The 27,171-nt window shown below is 31.4% G+C and overlaps 1 protein-coding gene across 2 annotated transcripts in view; it reads right to left on the reverse strand.

The window, feature by feature from the left end:
* Positions 1-6,408: 6,408 nt before the first annotated feature.
* The window catches only part of LOC129215998 (protein FAM89A-like), a 260,114-nt gene continuing 239,351 nt past the window's right edge, over positions 6,409-27,171 (reverse strand). Inside the window, exons 1-3 of one of the 2 annotated variants that reach the window (XM_054850132.1) lie at positions 15,769-15,924; positions 10,454-10,729; positions 6,409-8,388 (exon numbers count right to left, since the gene is read on the reverse strand). In XM_054850132.1, coding sequence (XP_054706107.1) covers positions 8,068-8,388; positions 10,454-10,729 — 597 coding nt within the window. In that variant the 5' untranslated portion in view covers positions 15,769-15,924 and the 3' untranslated portion in view covers positions 6,409-8,067. Of the gene's footprint in view, positions 8,389-10,453; positions 10,730-15,768; positions 15,925-27,171 lie in introns of those variants that run through there. The other variant, XM_054850133.1, reaches the window with a different exon arrangement.

Consider the following 27,171-nt stretch of genomic DNA (forward strand, 5'->3'; position numbering starts at 1 on the left):
CATTCGAGAAGTAAATTTAACTATCAGTGAAAGTGCAAATCTCGCTATTCGGGAATGCATCATCTTTTGGGAAAAGGCACGCATTTCCCCCAAATCGTTGCCAAATTGTGTGAATATACTTAAAAAACCTGTATCAAAGTTGTAGAGACTTTTAAAAAAATGCAAAGAAACTGCAAGAATATTCAGGCAGAGTCAACAAGAATTTGAGAATAATTTTAACAATTTATTCAATATTGCACATGCTTCTTCTATTTAAAAAACTGGCCGTCAAAGAGGAAAGGGCTCGACTTTGAGCTGTCAAAGAAGAAAACAGGCACATGAAATACGATTACGCTTAAACATCCTCGGAATTGTATGAACCTGTACAAGAAGATTCCTCTTCGAGCTCTAGAGAAAATATTAATTCAGAAGATTTCCCTGAAACATATAAATCAGTACCTGGAACAAGTTCATCAGAACCTGGAACAAGTTTATTAGAACCTAGAACAAGTATATCAGAACCTGGAACAAGTATTCCAGAACCTGGAACAAGTAGATATGTAATGAGGAGCGATTTTATTACTTCAAAGTCAGTTGCTGCATTGGACAGGTGTCCAAGTATACGAGATTATGTGTTTATTCTTGAAGCTACTATTGATGCTCTTGGGTGTAACATTGATGAATTTCCCATAGGTAAATCTTCAATTCAAAGAATTCGAACCGAAAAGTGGAAGGAGTACGAGGAAAGAATAAAAATTGGTTTTCAGTACACGGTATACCATATGTTGTGAATTTACCTCGGGATATGAAACTGTTGTCTGCTTTGAGTGCTCAAAAATCAAAAGAAGATCGCTTATCTATAGTTATTTCATATGGATGTGACGAACAACTCATTGCTGAGTCTAAACTGGATAATTCTACAGGAAAAGAACAAACATAGGCTGTTTGAAAGGGAGTTTTAGATTGGAATCTCTAAGACAAAGTTCAAAACTCTCTGTTGTGATACTACAGCTTCCAAAACAGGTCCTTTAAGTGGTTATTGCGCTATTCTTGAGTAAAAATTTGATAAAGAAATGATTTTCTTTGCTTGCCGCCGTCAAACATATGAACTGATCTATTCCACTAAAATACACTGCTATGGAGGAGCTGCGGAGTTGTTCCGAACTTGTACCCTAACTTGGAAAATTTGCTTTACTTTTACCGTGCTGAACTAACTAATATTACGGTCAGGGATGACTATCGAGAGTTGATAGAACTGCCTATCATATTTTTAGGTGGAGATACAGGAAATGAATTTAAAATAAGATCACCGGGAGCCATGCACCAAGCTCGATGGATGGCTCGAGCGATTTACTCCCTAAAACTATTACCATTTAGTTCACAACTAAAATTAGATACGAAGGAAATTGAAGCATTGTTTGATGTCTGCTTGTTTGTAGTGACAATATACGTGAAAACATGGCTTCAATGCATTTTGGCAGTCAAAGCACCCAACAAAGATTTGTGCTTCTTGAAAAAAGTAAGATAATGTAGACCCAATTATCTCAAAAGCTGCTCTATAAAACTTTATCCAGCTTTTACAGTATGGTCAATAATATTTCATTCCTTGATGGGGACAAAGACGATCTCCATGCTTAGAGCAGTAAACGATGTAGCTGAAAGAGCGATAAAAATGATGCAGGACTTTCATGATTTGCTAACAGCTGATGAGGAACAAAAACTAATTGTGTTACCTTGCGTTCAAGAGCACCAGAAGTTCTATCCTGACTGCAAAAAGCAAACATTGAAATAAAAATATGTACAGTAATGTTTATTGTAGTCTAATATTGTTGCAAATATCTGCTTTAAATAAATCGATGTTGCGTGTAGTAAGGAAATATACAGTTAGCAATCTTTCCACTGTAGTCGCTGTACAGGATTTCAGGTCCAACTTTGACTTCAAGTCGGCACGGGTTCCCGTTATTTTATCGCAATAAAACTTTTTTTCTCACGTTTCTGAGGTGAAATGGAAAAAATTTGGAGGGTATACGTATTCGATTTCACAAATTTTTTTTTCGCCATTATATCTTGGGACACCCTAATGTATATAGGTTTTTTGCCTTTTAGTACAGAGCATTTATACAAACCCCTAAGTGGATTTTGGGGGGGGGGGGAGTAGGAAATAAGGAATCAAAAATTTAAAAAGTAGGAAAAAAGTCACTTAAAAAAAGTAGGAAAAAAGGGAAGAGATAGGACTACACAAGTGTGAAGAGGAAACAAATTTAGCGTAAATTTTATTTCTAATATAAAATAAACTAACAGAATTTTTGATTTAAAACAGTCCCAAAAATAAACTACAGTACTTTTGAAGTATTCAAGGGATTTAATGAAAGACCGAGTCGCAAACACAAAATGAAAGAAACAAGCTGACAATCATCAGTATGAAAAACAAACTGATGGAAACAAATATCTTATTAATACTATTACAAAAATCTTTATCTTTACTAATAATAAAGCTGAAAGTCTGGATCTCTCTTTTTCAGGATCTGTGCGATGCACATAGCGCCTAGACCGTTCAGTCGATTTTCATGAAATTTGGTACAAAATTAGTTTGTAGCATAAGGTGTGCTGATTTTTGGAAAATTCCATTTTGTTCTTTTTCTACGCCAATTTTAAGAAAATTTTACCGAACAAATTATCATAACGTGGATGAATAAATTACGGAATTATCGTAATGTGGAACCGTAACATGGGCAAGCAAATGAATATAGCAAATTGGCGAGAAATTCATCATCCATTATTTGTTAATATACAGGTGAACCAAATGACCTTTTGATTTTCTACTACGGGCAAAGTCGTGCGGGTACCACTAGTATGAAAATAAAACCCAAACAAAGATATACCTTTCAACAATACAATAATAAAATGTTTTAAGTGTGAAAGAATAAAATGCAATATCGCGATTGCAAAAAATAATAATAATAATAAAACTCATATTTTGGTGCAGTAAAACCATTTTTGTTAAAGATTTGTTTTGTCAAAAACGAAAACATTCCTTCGAGAACATTCATTTATCATTTGAAAATACAAACACTTTCAGCTCCTGCTGCCATAAACTATGAAACAAAAAGCAAAGCAAATACTAAATTAGTTTTAGTTAAAAATAATCAGCAGCTGACATGCATTCCTGCATAAGCAGGGGCAGATGTTTGAATTTGAAAAAAAAAAGAAAAAGGCTGAAAATGCTGAACTAAAATAAATTTGTTCTTAAATATGGGACATAAAACTTATAGTAAAATAATTAAACTAAATAAATAATGAAATAAGTAAACTAAAGTATGCTAAGTATTTTTAATACATTAAGGAAGTTAAATATTTTTAGCATTCAACAAATTTATCGGCTCGTCATTTATGGGGGTCAGTGGGATCAATTTCTCCCCTCCCTGGCTTTGGAAAATTAATGCTTAACTATACAAGTTTGTGCGGTTTTTGTTGTTTTCAGATAAAATTTGCATTCAGTATACATCCTTTGCTAGCTACTCCTAGGGGAAAAAATCAAAACGACAGGCCAGTTTTAATTTTAAGCAAGCAATAAATACGAATATTGTTTTATTGGTTTGATGATTTTTTAACCTCCTTCTTGTTCCAAAATTTTTGTCATGGGAAAAAAAAGGGAAAAATCCATGCATTGGCAAACATAACATTGTTATCAAACACAAAGATCAGTTACTAATGTTTCTCTGTGCATAAAGGGAAGGCATGTATTTTCTCTAAATTCTCACCTCAACAAAAATATTCATTTGGGAATTGTTCACGAAATTGAGAGTGAGGAGGAAACACCTGGCATCAAATGCCTGCATATATCTCTTTCTCCCCCCCCCCTTGATCGGGCGCCGTGAATACGATAACTTACAGTAGATACGTGGCATCGGTATAATTGCCACACCCCGAAAAGAGTAAGAGTCAAAAAAATTTCAAATGTTTAGAAATGCCGCATTGCCATAAACGCAGCACATAAAAATGATGAGCAACTCCTTGATATTGATGATATATCAGAGTAGAAAATACCCAATAAAAGGGGAAAAAACTAAAGAACCCATTTGCTTGTGGCTCTATCCCTCAACTTTTAAAACTGTAAAGAAATAAAAACGGAATCTCGCATTTAAATTGATTTACGATTTTTCTCCAAAAATCGGGAATGTTTTGCCCATCTAGGTTTTGCTGCATTTTTTTTTTCTAAGGAAAGAAAATGAAATTTTATAATTACGTTTACGATTTAGAATGACCAATAATCATATTTATGTTTAAAAAAAAGTTAGTTTCCTCAATTATTTTTGAAGTGGTGAGTTTTTGCGAATTTCTGTTATCTGTCGCTTTTATTTTGTTCTAACATCAATAAAATATGTACAGTGTACAGGTTTTTCATTTTTTGTTTCCTTATGTTCTTTTTAAGGTTTTACATTGCCTCTCTATTTAAACAGAGCTCCATTTCACTTGTAGTCAAACTATACAAAAAATTAAATGAAAAATTATCATATACACTTTGTGCTACAATATGATTAAAGGAAAAAACCAACATAAATAAAGAACAAATTTTGAAGAAAAAAATACAGCATATAGCTATTTCAAGGCTAATGGAGCCTCTTCATCAAAATCTGATGAAGAGGCTCCATTGTAATCTTGAAATAGTTATATGCTTTATTTTTTTCTTCAAAATTTGTTCTTTATTTACGTTGTTTTTTTCACTTTAATCATTATACAAAAAATTGATGAAAAAAAAATTCAGCTTCTCCCGCATCTTTTGAACAGTCAGCTGTTTAGGTTAATAAAAGCTTTTAATTGACGGGTAAATAATATTTAATTGCATCAGAATGTGCCAGTAACTATTTCTTTATTGTTTCGTTAAAACAGTAGGGCTGAAGTCGGAGCGATAAAAAGAAAAATCGATCATAAACGCCGCAACAGCAAAAAAGTCACTTACGAAAATTTAACTTTTAAACACGCCAACGCCGCGGCATTCCTTCCAGAAATTATTGTAATCAGTCAATGAAAAGATTAGGACTCATGGGCGCCTATATAAGAGGGCAAGTGGGGGCTCAAGCCCTCCCCCCTTAGAAATAAGAATTTCCTTGATTTTAGTAGTTTTTCTCCTTGTAAAAATATAAAAACATTTCTTCTCCAGCCATTAATGAATAAGTAATTGAAAATGTCCAATTTTAATTACTCTAATCTGACTGAAATCGGTTTTGGTTGGGAAAATATCAGCCCCACCCCTTAAAATTTTGCATATGGGAGCCCTTGTTAGGATCTGTTTGTTTCTTTTGCTTTTCAAAATTGAAACATACAGAAACTTATTGGTGTGACATTGTAGAAATAAGAATCAATGCACAATTAGAAATACTATACTAAAAAAAGAAAAAGTAGGAAAAAAAGGGGGAAAGTAGGAAAATAAGGAGAGAGCTTTTAAAAGTAGGAAAAATAAGAACTCTTTGGGATCTGATTTATATGAAAAAATAAGGTGAACTTTCGTGAGGGTAAAATTATTCTATTTCTGAAATACATTTACACAAAAAAGAAGAAAACAGAATTTTTTAAGAAATAACAAGCACTTTTCATAATGCACACAAAAGGACAAAATAACTTTTCTGGGTCAGAAAGGACAGTTTAAGAATTCCTGTAGTTTTCGAAAATTCCAAGAAAATGACACCACAAACGAAGAAAAGTGTGGCTCAAGTCATTTTAAACCAAACTTTCCCAATAAGAAAAATATGCATGTTTCAACACTCAAAGTTATGGTTGGAAGCTAGATAATGATAAAAAATTCTCTTCATGACTTGAACCACACTTTTCTTCATTTGTGGTATCATTTTCTTGGAAGTTTCGAAAACTACAGGAATTCTTATATTGTCCTTTCTGACCCAGAAAAGTTATTTTGTCCTTTCGAGTGCATTACGAAAAGTGCTTGGTATTTTTTAAAAAATTCTGTTATTTACACCTATATTTCACCTTTCATTTTAAAGATATTGGGCTCCCTTCATGTTCCAGCTCAGGCCAACAGGTGTCCCTCCCCCCCCCCCACCCCGTGCATGCCCGTGACAATAGCTTTATATTACAAGCTTACTTATTTGGTTTCTGCTGGAAAAAAAACCTTGATTCCATTATTTCCCTATTGTAAGTATTGAATCTAAAATGTGTTTCTTCAAACATCTCAAAAATTCATTCCTGCAGATATTGCTGGTTACTTGCCCATAGCATTATACAGTCTTCAACTAAAGTTTTGAAGGAGCACCAAAAGGCTGGAATTTGAAGGGCCTTCAAGAAATAAATATAAGTCATAAGTAAAGAAGTTTTGAAGGAACATACAAAACCTGTCTTTAATGCTATAAGAGCATTAAAATAAATCATATTCAGTATTTCAATACTGTAAACATATAAATACCACAAAACACATAAAACTGATAAAAAATTTATTACTTTTTTTGTGATTTTACATTTACATACCAAAAATTTTCCATTAATTTTTAAAGATAATGGATCCATGGATTGTTGTACTAATGACTTATATTACCATACAAAGCATTTTTGAAACATAATTACAATACAGTCAAATCTTGATAACTTGAATATTCCTTTATCTTGAAGTTTTCATCGGGTACCAAACTCTTGAGACTGTTATGGAAACTTCCCATAACTCAAACGTTTAGCTGGTCCCTCGGGACTTCGAGTTATCGAGAGTTGACCGTATATGCAAACATTTTACATTTGAGATTCTATTTTTTAAAAAAATGCAGTAGTTAAACTTTCTAGTTAAATAAAGAGACATAATGATATAAAAGATAGTAAAGGTATATAAAGTTAATGTTATCTTAAAATGCTCTTTTAATAGAAAATTAGAAATGCTACCAGAAACTTGAAATATTTTAACACTGGTAATAAATGCTACATGAAATGCTCTACCAGTTTAAAATTATATTACAGCAAAATAGTTTCGGGGGAAAATATCAAACTTTAAAAAATATGAGTGCTTAAAAGCACTATAACAAAAATCATTTTTCATTAGAATTTATAATGTATCACTAACTGAAGAGTAATTGAATTAGTTGTTTTTTGATATTGAAACTAATCAAATATATACAGAAGAAATCATTTCACAGTTTAGAATTAGTCAAAAGATGATTGATATTGAAGAAACTGATGAGTTGGAGATTGTTCTGGTTTCCCATCTAAAAACTGCAATTGAGCTAGAAATATAGCATAGCAATGCAATATACAGGATGATTCTAAACTGTTTTTACAAAATAAGAGAGGTGGTAGTACCCATCCAGATGACCAACCAATAATTACATAGGAACATTGGGTTACATTCCACTCTGAGAGGTAGAAAAGAGAAATAATAGAATTATAACCTGAACTTACAATAGTGTTGGGAAAGTAAATGAAACCAAACGTTGTACAATCAGATTCATTGTTTAGTGAAATTGTTTTGAAAAATATGATGCAATGTGTCATTTATATTAATGTGCCACTGCATAATTTAGAAGCTAACACACATCAGTAAACGCAAACTGGCATTCCTACAATGCAAACTAATAGTTACTTTTGTTTCCGCCTGCAAACTGAAAGTTCGTTTTTCCAGCTCATCTGTGGTCAGACAGCATTTGTTTTTTCAAACGGCATCTTATGGCTCATTGCTGTGTAACATTGTGAAATGAATGAAGAAATAAAATATTTTACTTTGGTTCAAATAAATATAAAAACAAAAATCTTGGTAAAAGATATTTTCTTCACAGTCACATGAAATACTTCCTTTTAAACATACAATCATGATTATTTAAAATGATTGGAAATTTTAATAGAGAAGGTTCTTACTTTACTTAAAGACAATTAAATAATGTCAGTAATTTGAATAGCTATGATTTTAATTTTCATGAATTCAAAAGTCCTCAGCTAAATGCTTGACTTATAATCATTAATATTTCTTTCTTTCACATTAGCGTAGTTTTTACATACATACATACATATTTGTCACATAATAAATAAAACAACATTTGACCCGCTGCAAAAAGATAAATTGCTCATAAATGGTAGTACTTTAAAGAAGGCACATGATTAAATGTCACCAAACTCCAAGCTTGAATGTGAAGTGCTATCAACTGATGACAATTTTCTCGACCCAGCAGCTTGCTCTTGATTATTATTCTCTTTTAAAGGTGAGTTTTTATTTTCCAAGTCAAAAAGTTTACTACTAGTTTCCCCATGTTCTTCGCTACTTGGAGAATCTAAGCCATTGTCCCACCCAGGAGATGATGCGTGTGATGGGGAAAGACTAAGTGACATTCGGTCTTGTAAAAGTTGTTTGTATTCGTGAATGGATTCATTAAGTGACCAAAGTTGACATAGCAGGGACATATCTAGCTGCCGAAGACCAACCTATTGTAAGAAAAGATTTCCAAAAATGATTAGTAACATATTTTACAATATTATAAAAATTTACTGAAAGTGTTGAGCAGCTAACGAAATCGTTGAAATTTTACAACGTCCAAAAGTTGAGCTCAACTTCATTATGGATGTGGAATATTTCAAGCAATGGCTGAAATAGATTAAATGCTAAAATTTTTAGTAGGTGAAAACAATACTGTAGTAAAACAGTTGTAACAATTTTTTGGTAGAAACTTTGCATCGATTCAATGAAATCATTTGAAGTTAAAGTAAGCACCCAGTAGTGGGAAATATTTTTCTTTGTAATTTTCGCTCTACCTCCAACTTTTAAGATTTATCGTTTTATTCTGGCAAGCAGGGTTGGTAAAAAAAAAACGGTTTTTATGGTTTAAACCAGGTTTTTTTTTATTTAAATATTATTTGCGAGAAAAACAATTAATTTTTGGAAGGTAATTAAGGTTCTATGTAATTAACAGTTATTCAATAGTCACATTATACATAATTTCTTGATTAATTAAAGAGATAAGAACAAAATCTTGTAACTAAATTAAATAATTAAAATAGCTTCTGTGGGGAAATATTGATTGAAATGTTTGACTTGATTAACATATTAGTATGCATGTATATATAGACCCTTTATGATACGAAATACTGAAGTGGTTGTGATACGGGTTAAGATAAAATATAATGAAGATCCAAGAAAAAAACTTTATAAAACCAACATAATATGAATAATTATCGAATAAAGGTAAAAGTTGTATTTTTAAGCATAATCTCTTCAAAAGAACAATTTTCATATTTTTTCTTTCTGATCTTACATAATGCTGATTTTTATATACACAATGTCGCAAATATTGAAGTAAAGCAAAATGTACAACAGTACATGACTGAACAGTCAAAAAATCTATTGCTGTTGTACTGACAAAGTTTTAAAAAAAAGTTCTGCTCTATATTCGACTCCGTTCTTATTTTGGAAAGACTTGGAAAAAATATCGACTATCACTAAAACAAAGAACCAAATCAAAAATACAAAAATTGGTGTAACATGGCTTAAATTACAGCTTATTTACTGGCATACATGTTGCATCCAGCATTGAAGTTTAAAAAATATTAAATGCAAACTCTTTAAAACAAATAAATGTGTAGCAAATTCTATTTCAAGAAATTTTTTTTGCCAAAAATGTTATATCTTCTGCAACAGTGACTGAGTGGTGGAAAAGCCAGGAAAAAGAATTTGAAAAATGAACCGTCTTTAAAAGTCTTCAACATTACTAAAACCAGCTTCAGAAAAGTGCAGTGAATATACTTTCGTCATTTAGATATCATTCAAAACTCAAAAATTGATTAGGCTCTGGAAAAGCTTCAAAACTTGCTTTTTGTTCAAAGTACTAAATAACATAAAAATAATATTAATTTATAATGTAAAAGTTGCTACCTATTTATGCATATGTTATTGTGGTGTAAAGTTGATTTTATGTTATTGTAAAAAGATTTATACACATATTTATAAAATGAGTTGAATACATTACATATACAGAATGTTCGAAAAGTCCTCGACACATAACAATGGTATTTTACCATTTTTTAAAAAAACCGCATGTTTTTTTTAAAAAAAAACCAATTGGTTTAAACCATGGTTTAAACCAACGTGATTTAAACCAAACAACCCTGCTGGCAAGATTGGCAAAGTCAAAAAATTTAGTGCCCAGAATATATTGCTATTATAAGCATACCATAATGATGTTCTAAGTATGTGGTGTATGTTGAACGCGAAAACTTGGTATAAATGTTTCACAAATGTTTAAAGTAGGAAAATTGGTTAAAGTAGGTAGTTGTTTTGAACGGGTTGTTACTAGTAACACAAGGATCACAACCATACCTCTTCCCCCCAGAGTCGATCATAGTATTCGATAATTTGGGAAAGTCGATTGGCAGTTAATTTAGGTTGCCTATTACTGCCATAGTGCATGCTTCAATACAGCATTTTATGAAGTCACAGAATAAATAAGCAGCATGTATAAGTAAATAAAATAATAATAAAACAAACAGAACAAACCATTTCTTTCCGTAACAACGCCAATTGCACATCCAAACGTCCTGATCGACTTTGAGTAGGAACATCAGAAGCTGGACTACTATGCTCACTATGTACATTTTCAGAACTATTGCTTTGGGGCGATACTCTCGGTAAATTTGTTCCACGGTTCAAATCTTGCTGAATCATTGTCTTCATAGCATGAAGTCGTTCTAATTCTTTCCATTGGGCACTACTGAAATTCAACAGACCACTCAGGCTCTTAGGAAGAGGTGGAAGTCCTTGTAATGATGCCATCTACAAATAAGAAAACATGGATTTAATAGATACAGTGAAGCACCACTTATACATTTTTCAAGAGACTAACAAAAGAAACAAAGTATCATGAAAACATTATAAATCAAATTCAAAGATACTTAACTTTTTGAGTAAAATGACAACAAAGTGCATAAAGTACAAATAATGTAATAAAATAGAGTTAAAAACTCAGCAAACAGCTGTTTCGGGGCTGTCAAATGCAAGCCCCTTCATCAGTGCATGAAAGAAGAATGAAAAGTCCACACAATGTAGACCGAACAACATTTTTGTTGTTCGGTAGGAAAAAAATAGGAAGAGATAGAACCACACACCTCAAGAGGAAAAAATTTAGCGTAAATTTTATTTCTAACGTAAAATAAACTAACAGTATATTTGACTTAAAACTGTCCCAAAAATAAACTAACAGTACTTTTGAAGTATGAAAGGGATTTAATGAAAGACCGAGTCACAAAAACAAAATGAAAGAAACAAAGCAAGACAATCATCAGTATGAAAAATAAACTGGTGGAAACAAAGATATTAATTACAAAAATATGAAAATAAAATCCAAACATAGAAATACCTTTCAATAATACAGTAATAAAATGTTTGGGTGTGAAAGAATAAAATGTAATACAGCGATTGCAAAAAAAAAAAAAAAATAATAATAATAAAACCATTTTTGTTAAATATTTGTTTTGTCAAAAACGAAAACATTCCTTCGAGAGCATCCATTCATCATTTGAAAATACTAACACTTTCAGCTCTTGTTGTCATAAACTATGATACAAAAAGCAAAGCAAATATTATTTCAATTTTAATTAAAAACAATCAGCAGCTGACAAGCATTCTTGCATAAACAGGGGCAGATGTTTGAATTTGAAAAAAAAAAAGGAAAATAACTGAAAATGCAGAACAATAAATTTGTTATTAAGTATGGGACATAAAATTTTTAATAAAACAATAACTAAATAAATAACAAAATAAGTAAGCTAAAGGGTTTGTATTATGTTATGTATTTTTTGCATTCAACAGAAATTTTTGTTTCAGGCATGCAATTTATGGGGGTCAGTGTGGAGTCACTTTCTTCCCTCTCTGGCTTAGGAAAATTAATGCTTAACCATACAAGTTTGTGCGGTTTTCATTGTTTCCGGATAAAATTTGCATTCAGTATACATTCTTTGCTAGCAACCCCGGGGGAAAAGTCAAAATAATGGGCCAGGGCAATTCCATGGTGTCGGACGTAAAAAATTAAGAAAAATTTCTCAGTTTTAATTCCATTTAACAAATATAAATTGTTCCAAAATGATCAAATTTATTTACAAGATACTTACTACATCCTACTGAATGAAAAATCATGTTAGTTTTTCAAAATAGATCTCTAAAGTATAAATTAAGAAAATTTAAAGAGTTGGTGTCGGACGTTAACACACAAATTGTAAAATTGATGGTTCATTTAAAAATTATTAAAAGTCTGTGAATTGGATTACATTTTAATTTTCAAAACAGCATAATTCTAAAGTATACTTATGATTGAAACATATTTCACAATTTTCAAATAATATTATAAAGAATATAATTATTTAGAAAGAATTTTTAGCTTGGTGTCGGACGTAAATTTTCGCTGTCGGACGTAAATTGTTCATATTGGACGTAAACTATTGCTCTTAAATGTAAATACATAACAATGATTACAGTTATAAATATGTAAATTGTAGTTTACATATACTGAAACAACATTTAACAAGTAAATTCAAAAGTAGAGTTGATTGGGGGAAGTGGGACACTAGGGTAAGTGGGTCGACCCCAAAAACTGAAATATCCATATGGTTTTTGTACTTTTTTTACATTGATCATGTCATGGTTCATCACAGTGATTAGTTTTGCATATATTTGGGTTAAGTGGAATTTTTTTTCTAGGTCAGAGAACTTAGTCCAAAAAAAAAAAGACTGAAAAATATTTTTTGGCGAGTTTAAGCAGCATTTTTCAAAGAAGTGTTTCGCGGTTAGCATTTATTTTTTTATGAACATTAAACATTCATGTACAATTAACCTAAAGTGCATACTGCACTCAGAATTTTTGAGTAAAATGTTATTAAAAACTTTTAGAGGAGGGGCCCTACTTACCCCGTAAAATTTCGCTGTAAGAGGTCCACATATTATGGAGTAAGTGGTTCCCCCATAACAGTGAGGATTTGAAAATCAAAAGCAACTCTGATGAAATATTTATATTAGTGAAATACAAGACAACTATGATGACTTAGTAGGAATTGATAGTTCAGCAGCAAAAGCTGGTGATTAGTTATTTGTGAAACTTACCTGAGAGAAAACCATCAAGATTTATATGGGTTGAATGTTGATAATGGTTCTTCCTTAGCCAACGTTACATACATGCGGTCATTTAGTGCTTCCAATTTCTTTTTCCACTTATAGTTTTAGCAAATTTGCCAAAATTGATCTTAATCAACTGTATTACGTTCATTCAACACACCTTTTTTCACCCTTTTCCTACTTACCTCTATCAACCCTAAATGTATATACAATAAATTCACTAAATTGTTTTTTTATGCATGTTTCACTTTAACTTTGAAATTAAAGGCAAAAAAAGGAGAAACACAGTTGAAAACATATGTTGTTTAAAGGAATATAACAGTGTCGGACGTACCTAGATTTTAGTAAAAAATATTCACTTGTTACAAAATGAAAATAGGTTACATCAAAGAGATTGAAATTCCTACTTTGAACCCAAAAATACATGTATGTAGCTTTAGAATTATTGGCTCAGCATAATTAACTGCACATTTTGGTGTCGGACGTAAAACACTTAATGTACCCCAGAGGAATTCTTTTACAAATCAAAATGAATTATATTTTGACAAAGTTTTTCAACATCACCAGCAACACATTATATCTTTAAATGGTTATTCATCTCAATTCATAATATTAGTATGTATATTTTGGAAAAAACAGAATTTCTTCGAGAGTCCCCAGATATGGTTTGAAAATACTCAAGATGTTGACCTTAGTTTAACTTATCCTTATTACTGAAACTTATTACTTAACTCCTATAACTTATTTATTACTGAAATGATCAAATTTTAGACAGGCATTTTGAAATAAACAACTCTTTACCTTCAAAATGACACCTCATTTGTTTAGAAATTTTAATTTTGAAAATTTGATCATCTGGTTGACCTTATCATGGAATTGCCCGCCAGTTTTAATTTTAATCAAGCAATAAAAACGAATATTGTTTTATTGGTTTGATGATTTTTTACTTCCTTCTTGTTCCAAAATTTTTGTCACGGGAAAAAGGGAAAAAAATCCATCTATGGTAAACAAAACATTTTAATCGAAGACAAAGATCAGTTATTAATGTTAATCTGCGCATAAAAGGGAAGGGTAGTAGTATCTCTCAATCCTCACCATACTACAAAAATATTAATTCGGAAATTGTTCACAAAATTGAGAGTGAGGGGGGAGCACCTGGCATCAAATGCCTTCATATATCTCTTTCTGCTCCCTCCCTTTGAACAGGCAAGCTGAGTACAATAACTTACAGTAGATACGCCGCATCAGTATAATTGCCGCAGCCCGAAAAGAGTAAGAGTCTGTCAAAAAAAATATTCAAATGTTCAGAAATTCCGCGTTGCCATAAACACAGCACATAAAAATGATGAGCAACTCCTTGATATTGATGATATATACCCATTAGAGTAGAAAATATCCATTAGAAAGGAAAAAAAAAAGGACATATTTGCTTGTGGCTCTATCCCCCAACTTTTAAAAATGTGGAGAAATAAAAATTGCATATAAAAGGGAAAGCATGTAGTTTCTCTCAATCCTCACCATGCAACAAAAATATGCATTCGGAAATTGAAATTGTTCACGAAATTGAGTATCCGCTAGTTTATTTTGCTTTTCAAAATTAAAACATGCAGAAAATTATCGGTGCTGCTTTGTAAAGATAAGAATCGATGCACATTGCACAATTAGAAGTGCTATACTAAAGAAAGAAAATTTAGGAAGGAAAAAGTAGGAAAATAATGAGAAAGTTCTAAAAAGTAGGAAAAATAGGAACTCTTTGGGGTCTGCTTATGTTTAAAAAATTCTCCAGTTATTTCCTCATCAGAGACGGGTAAGCTCCTACACGAACTTTTAGGAAATTGACGTCTTAAAACAGCTTCAGTAAATCCTTTATGGTATTACGAGAAGAGGGAGAAGTAGGGGACGGTTTCCTTCCCCCAAAGAAATTTTCAAAATTAACGTCAAAAAATAGAATTTTAGGAATTTTTCGTCTCATTATGGAAAAGAGGGAAGAGGTGTCCTTCCCCCTTTTTTTTCAATTGAAGTCAATTTTAAACTACCTTTGGTGAACTTCCAAAATTCCAATCTTGGTGCAATTTCGGGATTTCTTTGGTAGTAATGGGTTTCTTTGGTATGTTGAGGAATAGGTGTATGTTCGGGGACCCAGGGACCCTTGTGAATTTACTGAAATTGATGTTTGAGAAATGCATTTTATTCTATCTTTGATAACATTTGGTAGAAAGTTAGGGTTCTGGAAATGTTTCTAGAAATTTTTTTTTACATTGAAGTTTAGTTGCTCTTCCTCGGCAAAAAAAAAAAAAAGAAATCAAAATTGAAGGCTTAAAAATGAGCTTTTACACATTTTATTGATTTAGTCCAATATTAATAAGAAACGGATTTGCCTACTATTAGACAGAGTAAAAAAAGGTGTATTTCTTTAAACATTACTTTTGATTTTATTCTACAAAAATCATCTGAAGAGTACAAGGCAACAAGTTTGATTTTGAATCGCTTTTTCTTGAAAGGGCGTAAGCGAACTGTATATAAGCTGACTTATGCCTCTTCAACAAAAAACGATTCATTTTTCTTGATAATTTAAATTCAGAGTAACTATTACTCCACAAAAAAGTTCTGTAGAAAATTTTAGATTGGATAGTACATATTAGAATCGAATCAACTAGTATAATGTTCTCTTACCAAAGAATTACAATATAATTAAATAAAATGAATACCTAGAGTTATGAGGGGATCGACTATATATGTATTTATACACTGAACAGCTAATACAAATAATAAAATGTTTCTAAAAGACAGAAAAGAAAGTTAATTGTTTCACGGAATTCACTGCCAAAGAATGCATGCTTTCAAGAACAAATGTTAATTATTTTGGACTTAGTAATACATTATTTTGGACATAAGTAAACATAAAATTCAAAACAAGTTTTACTGTTGCCAGAAGCGTTACCACATTCTTGGAAATGTCTTGTTTAAAAGTCCTCAGGAAATCGACATTACAGCCAAGCTGTGTGAACAGCAGAAATGAAAATACTTACATTTTACGATTACGTGTGAAAATTAAATTCAAATTTAGTTAAAGGAAAAATTGTTTTGCTCATGAAGTTGATTTTTTTTTTCTTGAAAAAGGCGCCTTCGAAGAACAACACTTATTTTGTCAATTCCTCTAAAATAATTTGCAAACAGCGATCATCATTTTAAAAGGAAGGAAGTCGAATTTCTTCAAATCTTTCTTGATTTGTAATGTAGTCTTGTGTATCCTTAATATTTAAATGTCAATAATAATCATTCATAATTATACCCTCCTTTTTCTACCTATTAGTTCATATACACACAAATAGAAAAAGAAACTTTAGAAAATAAATTTTTGTGCATTGCAAGGCATGCATCTGAATGACACTTTCTCAACTTTATCTGATAGCTCAGATTGCTGTGCCGCATTAAAATTAAAATAAAAAAAGACTCAAATTTATTTCGTCGGTTTTAGAATTTCATTTCACAAATGCTGTTTATAAATAACCTTAATTTTACGAGGTTTTCGCACGAAAAAAGTAGTGTGCTCTTCTAATATCAGTAACTAAAATATTTAGAAAGAACCATTGGTTATCTGAAAGAAAAATCCGACATTCAATTATTTACTTATTTTAATAGAGAGTTTTTAGAGTTGTGTAAAATCAGAGCTTATTTTGCATGAGAAGTTAGTCCTGTCCCTTTTTTTTCTCCAATTTTATGCGAAATTTTACATTTAACTGAATTCCTGCTATTGAAATAATAATATAGTTTACCAAATTAATAAAATCTAGAGAGCCTTGCTCTTTTTTGTAAGAAATTATCTTGCTTCCCATCAGACTTGTCATTTGGGCTATCAGGAGGTGGTCAATTGACCCCATGTATTTTGAATTTTTTTTAAATAAAATAAATTGAACATATACCCTTTGCCCCCTGGAAAACTTTGAAATGACCGGCCTGTTTTCCATGGTTAAAACTCCCTGTGTTAAACTTTGTACATTGAAAAGGCACCAAGTAGCTGTGAAATAGATGTTATAAACTGTAGTTATTTGGTTACTTTTGTTGTATTGTAGCACCATCCATGGACGTAGACGGGATTTGCGTTTGGAAGGGGCAAGCATGTACGCAAAAAGATAGTGGTTTTCAGTTGCCTCCGGGGCTTGAAATTCAAGTCGCCATTTGCACCTCCTCTGGGGGGGGGGGGGGGTGCGCTTTTCAATTTTCGGGCCCACTCCAAAAATTATTTCCCTATCTGCCCCTGTGATGATATTGTAACTGCGACAGTTCTTGGTTTTCAAAATGATTATAAATTTTCCAATAGGACAGCAAAGTCATGCATTTAAAATTACGGTTTTGAAAATTCCAACAGTTGCTATGGTTATGCGTATTTTTTTATGTTCCCTCCAGTAAAAAAAAAAAGATAGCTTGAATAACTTTAGTTATGAAATGCATATATTTCCTGAAATTTAGTTGAACAGGTTCTAAGTTCAAAGAATGATTAACTTATTAGCTACTAAGAATTACTGAGAAAGTTTTTTCATTAAAAATTTGGAGAGATTTCACTTTTTCTGAAGTGCATTATTAGTGTGATCTTTCAAAAGTTAGTTTTGAAGTTACCAGACCACTATATTTGACATGCTCAAAAAAAAAAGAAAAAAAATAAAAAATATATATATATATATATATATATATATATATATATATATATATATATATATATATATATATATCTTAATATATAAAAATCAATGTCCTGAGATAATATATATACATATATATATATATATATATATATCAACGCACAGCCGAAACCGCTGAAGCTTCAGACTTGAAATTTGGCAGGCATGTCCGCATGATTACGAAAGTAACCACTAAGAAAGGATTTTTCGAAATCTCAATTAGTTCGGGAGAAATTAATTAAAACCTCTTAATTTCTGAGAAATTAAAACCTGTCATTGAATTCAAATCCCTTATTTTCGAAGGCTTTCCTCCATTCAAATCATTATTCAGTACTTCATCTCAACTTTTGGTCGATAGCGAACTATAAATTTGATATTGTTTTTGTTTCTCACGTGGTTCTTCGAGGCTTTTCTCAAGTCAAATCATAATGTTTCTGTCTATTGCTTTCATTTCTTCAAAACTAGAAACGAAGTTTTTAAGAACATCATCACAGGCAAACTATCCTTTTGAATTTAGAAGAGTACAGTTTCCTGTTAAAGTTTGCTTTGCAATAACCATTAATAAATCACAAGGACAGACATTAAAAGTAGCAGGGACCAATTTAAGAGAAGACTTTTTTTCACATGGCCAATGTTATGTAGCTTTCTCCAAAGTCAGTTCATCAAGCAGCTTAATAATTTTAGCACCAGAAAAAAAAAACTAAAAATGTTGTATACAAAGAAGTTCTTGCTTAAACATAGGTATATCAATAAAATGTGGATGGCCTGTGTTTACAAAGATAATCAATACTTTAAAAGGATCGTTAATAACAGTTAAAGATCGGTTAAGGACAAAGGCATATATGTAAGGAGTTCAGGGGCCACGGGATCCTCCCCAAATTAGAAAAAGTTATAGGTAATAAGTAATTATTATAGGGGATTTTCGAAACTAGGTGCACCAAGCACTGTTAACCCCCTGCTAATTCCATTACCCGAGCAATGCCGGGTACGGGAATGCTAGTATATATATATATATATAAACTTGTAAATTCCGCGTTCATCAAAAACACTAAAAAATCTCTACAAAAATTTCACGTTTGAGTTGATTTTCACTTTTAATAATTTTTAAAATTATTTTAACATTTTTAATCATTGCATGTATAAATTGCATTTCATGATATTTAATTTTAAAATCTAAATTTTGTTATCAATTTGCATTCTTACTGCATAATATTAAATGCATTTATTTAGAGACGTGTCGAGTAGCACTTCGGCCGAGTACTGAGATCCAATTTTGTTTTAAGAAATACCACCAACACACATGTGACGAATTATAAACTCATTGGAATAGTAGTATAGACCTCCATGTCCAAATAATAGTTTTTAAAACAAAATTCCAGCTGAAATTTAATTATGCATTAGTTAAAAGATTTTGTTTAGGTCAATAATTTTACAAATAAGTTATTTTTTAAAGTAAAAATAAACAAATACATAAAAGGTAGGATTAATCAAGTTGGAATTAAAACAAATCATATCAATCTATACTTCTAGTCCGGCAAACTTAAATGAGATACAATGTTAAAAGCACAAATGTGCAAAAGCACTGCAGACACGTGTTTCTATATTACAAGGAAAATCTTTTTCAATGCATAAAATGTGAGCTACTAAATGTAAGAAAATCAGATATTTGTCGGATGTCTTTAAATCCGTAAAATCACATTTTGTGCATTGAAAAAAGCATTCCTTGTAATGCCAAAACACTTGTCTGCAGTGTTCCTGCACATTTTTGCTTTTAACTTTGTTTTATTTTTTAAGAAAAGGTATTTTTATACTCCTTATAAATAATTTTGGAAGTGGCAAAAATCCATTTAATAATATAAACATTTCATATTTTCTGTACTTACCTTTTTTGCCACATTTTTAATAAATAAGTTTCATCAACTTTGGAGCATTAAAATATAAGATTTATTCCATTGTAGCATAACAAACTTCATTATTCTCAAATTTTGAATTTTACTTGTAAATTTGAATTGTAAATAATTGCAGTATATTATATGCTTGTACTTTTTTTATTAATTGTAAAATCTGCTTTGAACAATATTCAATTTTTTACAACTACTCGGTATTGGCCGAGTACCTGATCAAAATTTGGCCGAGTACCGAGTAGATACTGAGTATTCGGTAAGTCTCTACATTTATTTTTATTTATTTCATTATTATTTTCTTTAACTATTACAAGTATCAAAATATTTATTACTAACTTGAATTGTTTAAACCACAAAATTTATCTCATTGATTTATTTGTTGCTTTACTTTACTGTACTTCTTTTGCAGGTTACATTGATTGTACAATTGGATTGGTATGTTTGCAGCATTAACTAAATGCAATTTAACGAACTAGATGAAACAAAAAGTTTTATCTTCAAGGGATTTTGAAATCGAGTAGTTTTATATCTAAACGAGTGTTTGTTTTAAGATATTTTTTTCAATGACTACTCATTGGTCATGTTAATTTCTTGTGTGCATTTACTTATTTCAGATATTCACTAATAGTTTTAACTCAAATAGGATGAGCATGTCTAGTAGAATATTTCTCTGCCTGAAGAATGTTTAAAACTTTTCTGAAGACTTAAAAATCACCAAATCTCGATACCTTTCTCATTATTTTAAAACAATTTAGTTTTAATGTTATAATTTATATTGTAAGTTTTTAGTTAAGTTTTAAAAATGATTTTATGATTTATATTTATCCTTATTTTAATTTATCATTTTATAAGTTTGAAAAGTTAATTTTAGAATTCTTTCACTGTGTTTTCTCCCCCCCCCCAATAATCTGAATAATGATTTCTTTGCGAAAAGAGAAGCAAAAAAGAAAGAAAAAGAAATGCATTAATAATAATATACGTTATTTTTTACTGAATTAACATTGTTCCAAATCATTTACAGTGAAAATCCTAAATGTCACTTTTCAAAACATCATTTAGAAGCAACATCAAACATTCAGCTTTTTTTTAGATCAGTTATATAAGTTTTATTAAGTTACATTCCAGAAATTATTCTATTTTCTTTTTATTTATTTAAAATATGTATTAATTTTGATCATGTTTTGTTTAAGGATGTAAAACACATTTTTTATTTTAGAAATTTTCCAAAATGGGAACATTTATGATGACCATTTTAATTCCATATTGAAGGGAAGTGCAAAACTTCGAAGAGACGATACCTATCGACCTTTCAAATGCCAACATTGTTCTTATTCAACTGATATCAAAGCCAATCTCAGACGTCATAATCTAAGCCATTTGGGTGTTAAACCACATGCTTGTCCTGTTTGTGGAAAGTGTTTTGCAAGGAAAGATGATCTTAAACGACATATATTGACTCATAAAAATAAAAATATTTTCATAAATGATCACGAATAAGAAACTATTGTTAACAATCAAAGTCATTATTATTGTTATTATCTTTTTTTTTTTTTTTTTTTTGGAGTAAGAAAGCTTATTTTTTAATTTTTGGAATCAAAATGTTTCTTACATAAATTTCATGCTTCAGAAAGCCACTCTTTTGTAAATCTTTTGTTATCTAATTATTAAACTGTTCAATTGTTTCATTGTGAAAACCATTTTTCATATACAAATAAGTATTATTTTCAATTAAAACTCAAAAATGCAAGTATTCAAAAAATTTAAAGATAATGCTAAGTGATAATGAAGAGTTGCTTTATTGTAACTTTGTCCTTGACAAGTTTCTGATCAGGAGCTGTCCATAAATGGTATCAGACTTTTATTTGGCTTTTTTGACCTCCTCTCCCCCTTTGTCACAATGTGTCATATTTCACCTCCTTTCTTCTTGCCATATATATATATGCTATTTTTCATCCACTATTTTCATCAAATTATGTATTATGGCACACTTGTTGTCCACCCCCCTCCCCCCCCTTTTACAAATTCCCCTCAAAGTTGAAATCATTTGTAGACATACTTTTCCTAAAAGACATGAAATACGAGTTAGCCTTACTTTAATATTTCAACAGAAAAAGTTAATATTATCATATTATTTGGCTTGTAACCTGCAAATAATATGTTAAAAAGTTTGTGTTATGTATTATACGGCTGCGGTCCTAGAATATAGACTTTTTTTTTTAAATAAAATTTATTTGAAACATTGATTTTTCAAGAGTATCCATCAGAGATCTTGTTAATGCTTAATAGTGTTTATTTTTATGATAATGAAGACATTTTATTTAAAATCACGTTTTTGAAGGGAATAGTGTAAAATTTTCCCATTTTGAAAAGTGCATACCCCTTTCCAAGCAAATGACACCTCTGTATTGTGTCTGCCAAATTTGTTGCTTACAAAATATACTATACAACCTGGGGATTTCAGTCCAGAAATTATGATAACTAGTTTTCATTTGTCGTTGAAACTTGGAACAAACTCGGTGTAATTTGGTGAAATGACTTGGTATTTCTTTATAATTAAAAAATCCTTGTTTGAATAATCATTGTTATTTGTGTAACATTCAGTTGATCATTTATTTCGCTAAACCAAAATATTGTGATATTCTGCTACTAACGGATAGTATGACATCAAATATGTTTTAACCTATGCCCCGTTCTTGTCAAACTAGGAAAATGTTACCAAAATGTTTGCTGAATTTGCTCTAATTCTGATTACTTTTCTGGTCACTAGAATTTTACACACATACAAAGCATTTTTTTTTTATTTTAAAGAAAATAAAAATCCCTCTTCTAAAAGTTTAAATATATTCTTATTCAAATTTAACTGTGCTGTTCATCCCGTTAAGAAACAAATTAAAAAGTCCAAAAATGCTTTCACTAAGATGCAGCTCTCTAACAAGAAAACATCAGCCTCAAAGCATTATTCCGTTTTGACATCAAAAATTATTTATTTATTTATTTATTTATTTATTTATTTTTGTTTTAGTTTTAACTTTCCCATGTCTTATTTTAAAAATCAACATCTTGTTATAATTTAAACATAGCTCATTTTGAATGTGATGAAAAGAGAAACATGCTAGTTTTTCTAGAGATTTTTTCATATTTAAAATATGTATTAAAGTAATTTTCTTGGGATAATTCACAAAATACAAACATTATATGAATGTATTTTATAAAAACTGTAGAACTTGCTTGTATAAACATCTGTATCTAGCTTGAAATGCTAAAAAGTTGCATTTAAAAAATGTTAAAAGTTTCATTTTGATTTTGCAAAAACTAAAATTTTTAATGTTCTTTGTTAATTTTTTTACATTTTTAAGACAGTCCGGATTGAATTCTTTAAAAAATTACCCAAGTGCTTTTCAAATTATCATTACAAAATAATATTGCAGTACCGCACAATAAATACCTTGTTTGTACATACTTACAAATGTAAAAATAAAGCACTTGATAGTGTTTTTCTTTCTGTCAAAAATGTGTAAAAAAAATTAATTAAAAAAAAATGTTCTCAAATTTATATTACCCATTGAAACTTTATTCTTGTTAATAATTTAAAGGATTATGTAACTATTACTTGTTAAAAGTATTTTCTTCTAAATATATTTTCAAATAAACTATAATTTGACTATTGTTGTTTGTTATTTGACTGAGAAAAGTACATACTTTTATCCTAAAGCACTGCACAATTCTAATTTTCATTATACAAATACAAATACAAATGTGACGACCAGCAACAGGCTCTGGGCCCAGCTAGGCTGGTCCTAGTCAAATAATTAGTCCCCAATGAAGATCAATGGCCCTCTTAAAGCTATCCACTCCCTTGCTCATTACCGCCTCTTCCGGTAAGCTATTCCAAGTGCCCACGACCCTGCTAAAGTAGTAGTTTTTCCTGATTTCCAAGTTAGCCTGAGATTTAAATAGCTTAAAACAATGACCCCTTGTCCTGCTTTCCCCGCAAAAATTTAATCCATTTACATCTTTCATTTTGATAAATTTAAATAACTGAATCATGTCCCCTCTGACTCTCCTTTGCTCTAGGCTATACATGTTAAGCCTATTAAGTCTGGTATCATAATCTAAATCTGAGAGTCCCCTTACTAATTTAGTTACCCTTCTTTGAACCCTTTCCAATACAAAAATATCTTTCTTCAGATAAAGCGACCAGAATTGCACAGCATACTCCAAATGAGGTCTTACTAAACTCCTATATAAAGGCAGAAGAACTTTCTTAGATTTGTTTGAAATAGATCTATTGATGAACCCAAGCATTTTGTTGGCTTTATTACTAGCAATACTGCACTGTTGACTAAACTTGAAGTCCTGATTTATAAAGACACCCAGATCCATAACATTTTCTGCCTGATTTATGACTGAACCCTGTAAACGATATCTCATACGCTTATTTCCATGACCTAAGTGTAGCACTTGACATTTCCCTACATTAACTGCCATACCCCATTTATCTGTCCACTTAGTAATATGATCTAAATCCTCTTGCAGCTGTTTTACTTGTTCTTCATTTTCGACAATCCCCATAACTTTTACATCGTCAGCAAAACAATTCATGCTTCCAGAAATATTTTCATTGATGTCATTCATAAATATAATAAACAAAAGAGGCCCTAAAACTGATCCCTGAGGAACCCCACTTAAAACATCACTCCAATTAGAATGATTTCCTCTCTCAACTACTCTTTGCTTCCTACCAGTAAGCCAATTTCTTACCCAAAGTAAAGTTTTTCCTCCTATTCCAATGTCAGTTAACTTGCTGAGAAGAGCAACATGCGGTACCTCTTGTCAAAAGCTTTTTGAAAATCAATATAAACAACATCCACACATTTTTTGTTATCTAAAGCTGAGGTAACCTTGTCGTAGAAATGCAATAAATTAGTAGTACAGGATTTACCTTTCCTGAAACCATACTGCAAACTAGTCAACAGACTATTAGTCTCTAAGAACATCATGATCTTAATTTTGATCAAAGTTTCGAAAATCTTACAAATCACCGAAGTCAAACTTACAGGTCTATAATACCCAGCAATACCTTTAGACCCCTTCTTGAAGAGTGGCGTTATGTTAGCCAGCTTCCAGTCCTCTGGCACCGTCCCCGAGTTATAAGAAGCATTGAAAATATTCAAAATAACATCCACTAATTCCTCTGCACATTCTACTAAAATTTTTGGATAAATATTATCTGGTCCCGGAGCTTTAGTTGCTTTAATCTTTTTCAAATGAAATAAAACCTCCTCCCTGGAAAATACAAAATCCTCAAGCTGTATAATAGCTTGTGTCTTGTTAGTGTCAACTGTTGAGATAGTTATCGTTAAACACACTGGAAAAAAAGTTATTATGCTTTGAAACTTCTCATTCGTTAAGCATTTAAACACATACGAGGGGGGACCCAAAAGAAACCGGACGAATGGTGCAAAGCCAATCCGAGATGTAGTAGTGTTCTCCAGTTAGATCGCTCAAGTAGAGACCTTCACAAACCAGCTGTGCAAGTGGCATCAGTGTAGTTGATAAGGTCTGATCGTAGTGTTGGTTTTCTCAGGTGCTGTTGCTTTCCTCCTGTGAACTCATTATGGCAAATTTGAAAAAAACTAACTGTAAACTTGAAATTTTGCTTTCTGCTTGAAAAGTCGGCAATGGAATAACTTACCAAATGCTTTAACAAGATTTCAAGGACGATGCTATGAGCCATACATAAGTTTTCGAGTGGTTTGGGAGCTTTAAACATGGTAGCATGAGTGTTGAAGATCATGCTCGTTCTGGGCACCCTTCAACGTCCCAAAATAATGAAAACGTTGAAAAAAATCCGCCAAAAAATCAATGAGAGTTCTCGTTTTACGACTGACTAAATATTAGAAGAAACAAGAGTTAGTTGGAGCTCGCACAGGCGATCAGAAGAATGGTTCCTTCACCATGATAATGCTCCCATACACTTAGCCTTCACTATTAACCGCCACTTGACCTCTCAGGGGTGGCCAGTTGTTCCTCGACCCCCGTATTTGCCAGACCTAGCCCTCTGTGATCATTTTCTGTTCCCGAGGATGAAAAAAATTCTGAAATTGAAGCGTTTTGATGATGTAGAGGCTGTAAAAACTGCTTTCAACGGGCACTGAACATGGGCAAAGCTAAAGAGTTGCAGACGAACTTCTAACAGTGTAAAAAAATAATTAAAAAGTGTATTGCATCTAAGGGTGATCACTTTGAAGGAGACAAAAGAAATTTTGTGAATAAACTAATATATAAATATTTTAAAACAAAAATCTGGTTTTTTTTTTGTGTCCACCCTCATATATAAGAGATGAACTGTTCTTTTGTGTGCCAATAAGCACAGGAACACACAAAATTCAATCTCTTGTTATCGGCAAATCATTGAAGCCAAGGTGCTTTAAGAATGTGATAAGTCTTCACGTGGAATGTAAAGACAATAAAAAAGGCTTGGATGACGTCTAAATTTTTTTCTGAATGGTTGCTGAAGTTAGGTAAGGAAATGAAGAACAGGAAGAAAAAAATAGTATTGTTGATTGATAATTGCTTTGCTCTCATCTCGATTCCGTAACTACAAAACTTTGAAATTATTTTTTTTCCCCGGGAAACTTCACTTTCATTTTGCAGCCACTCAACATGGGCATAATTAAGTGCTTTAAAGGATACTATATGAAACTTTTGGTAGAATCCATACTTCTAGGCATTGAAAAATAAAGAAGACCCTTTTAAAGCTGTAAATGTTAAGGACGCATGTGACTACCTAGGGAGTTGGTGGGTAGTAATGGAGAAAACCATTCTGAATTGTTGGAAAAAGGCTGGTTTATGTGTATTGGAAGATAAAATTGTATCTGATTGTGGTGAAATTTTCACAGACAGTAATACAGTGAAACCCCTCCTAACGGACACCCCTTTAATGCGGACACCCCTCTTATGCGGACAGTTTTTAATTCCCCGGCAGAAAGACATTAAACCTAATGTATAAGGAACCTCTCTCGTACGGACACCCTCAAATACGGACACGGACACCCTTTTCGAAGTCATTTACATTGATATATCCTTTTTTGCGGACAGTATTTAAAACTTGAGAATTAAATAGCTACTCCATTGAAAGGCTTCATTTAATGCAAAGTCGACCAGCTTATACGGAGATAAAAAAAATATTTCTTTGCAATTTTACTTTGCATCTACTGCGTAGCAAAAAATTTTCAGCTTGACACCGAAATGCATTTTTCATTCCAAAAAACATCATCAAATGGTCAAAAATAAAAGAAAAGAAAAGAGAAAATGATTATTCTGCAAGTTTCTGTCTGTATACCCCCACCCTCCCCCGTTGCCTTGTTCCTTTTCAGATGACTAACAAGCAGGCGTGTTGTGTCTAAGTGGAGCCGAGTTGACGCGCCATCTAACAAAAATATTTTATAGAGAGTAAAAGTAAAGCCAATGCAATATCATAAAGTAAACTTAAGGGTAAAAGCATTCAGTTGTTTCATCGTTCTCA

The sequence above is a fragment of the Uloborus diversus genome, chromosome 2 (genome assembly GCF_026930045.1).
Source record: "Uloborus diversus isolate 005 chromosome 2, Udiv.v.3.1, whole genome shotgun sequence".
NCBI lineage: Eukaryota > Metazoa > Arthropoda > Arachnida > Araneae > Uloboridae > Uloborus > Uloborus diversus.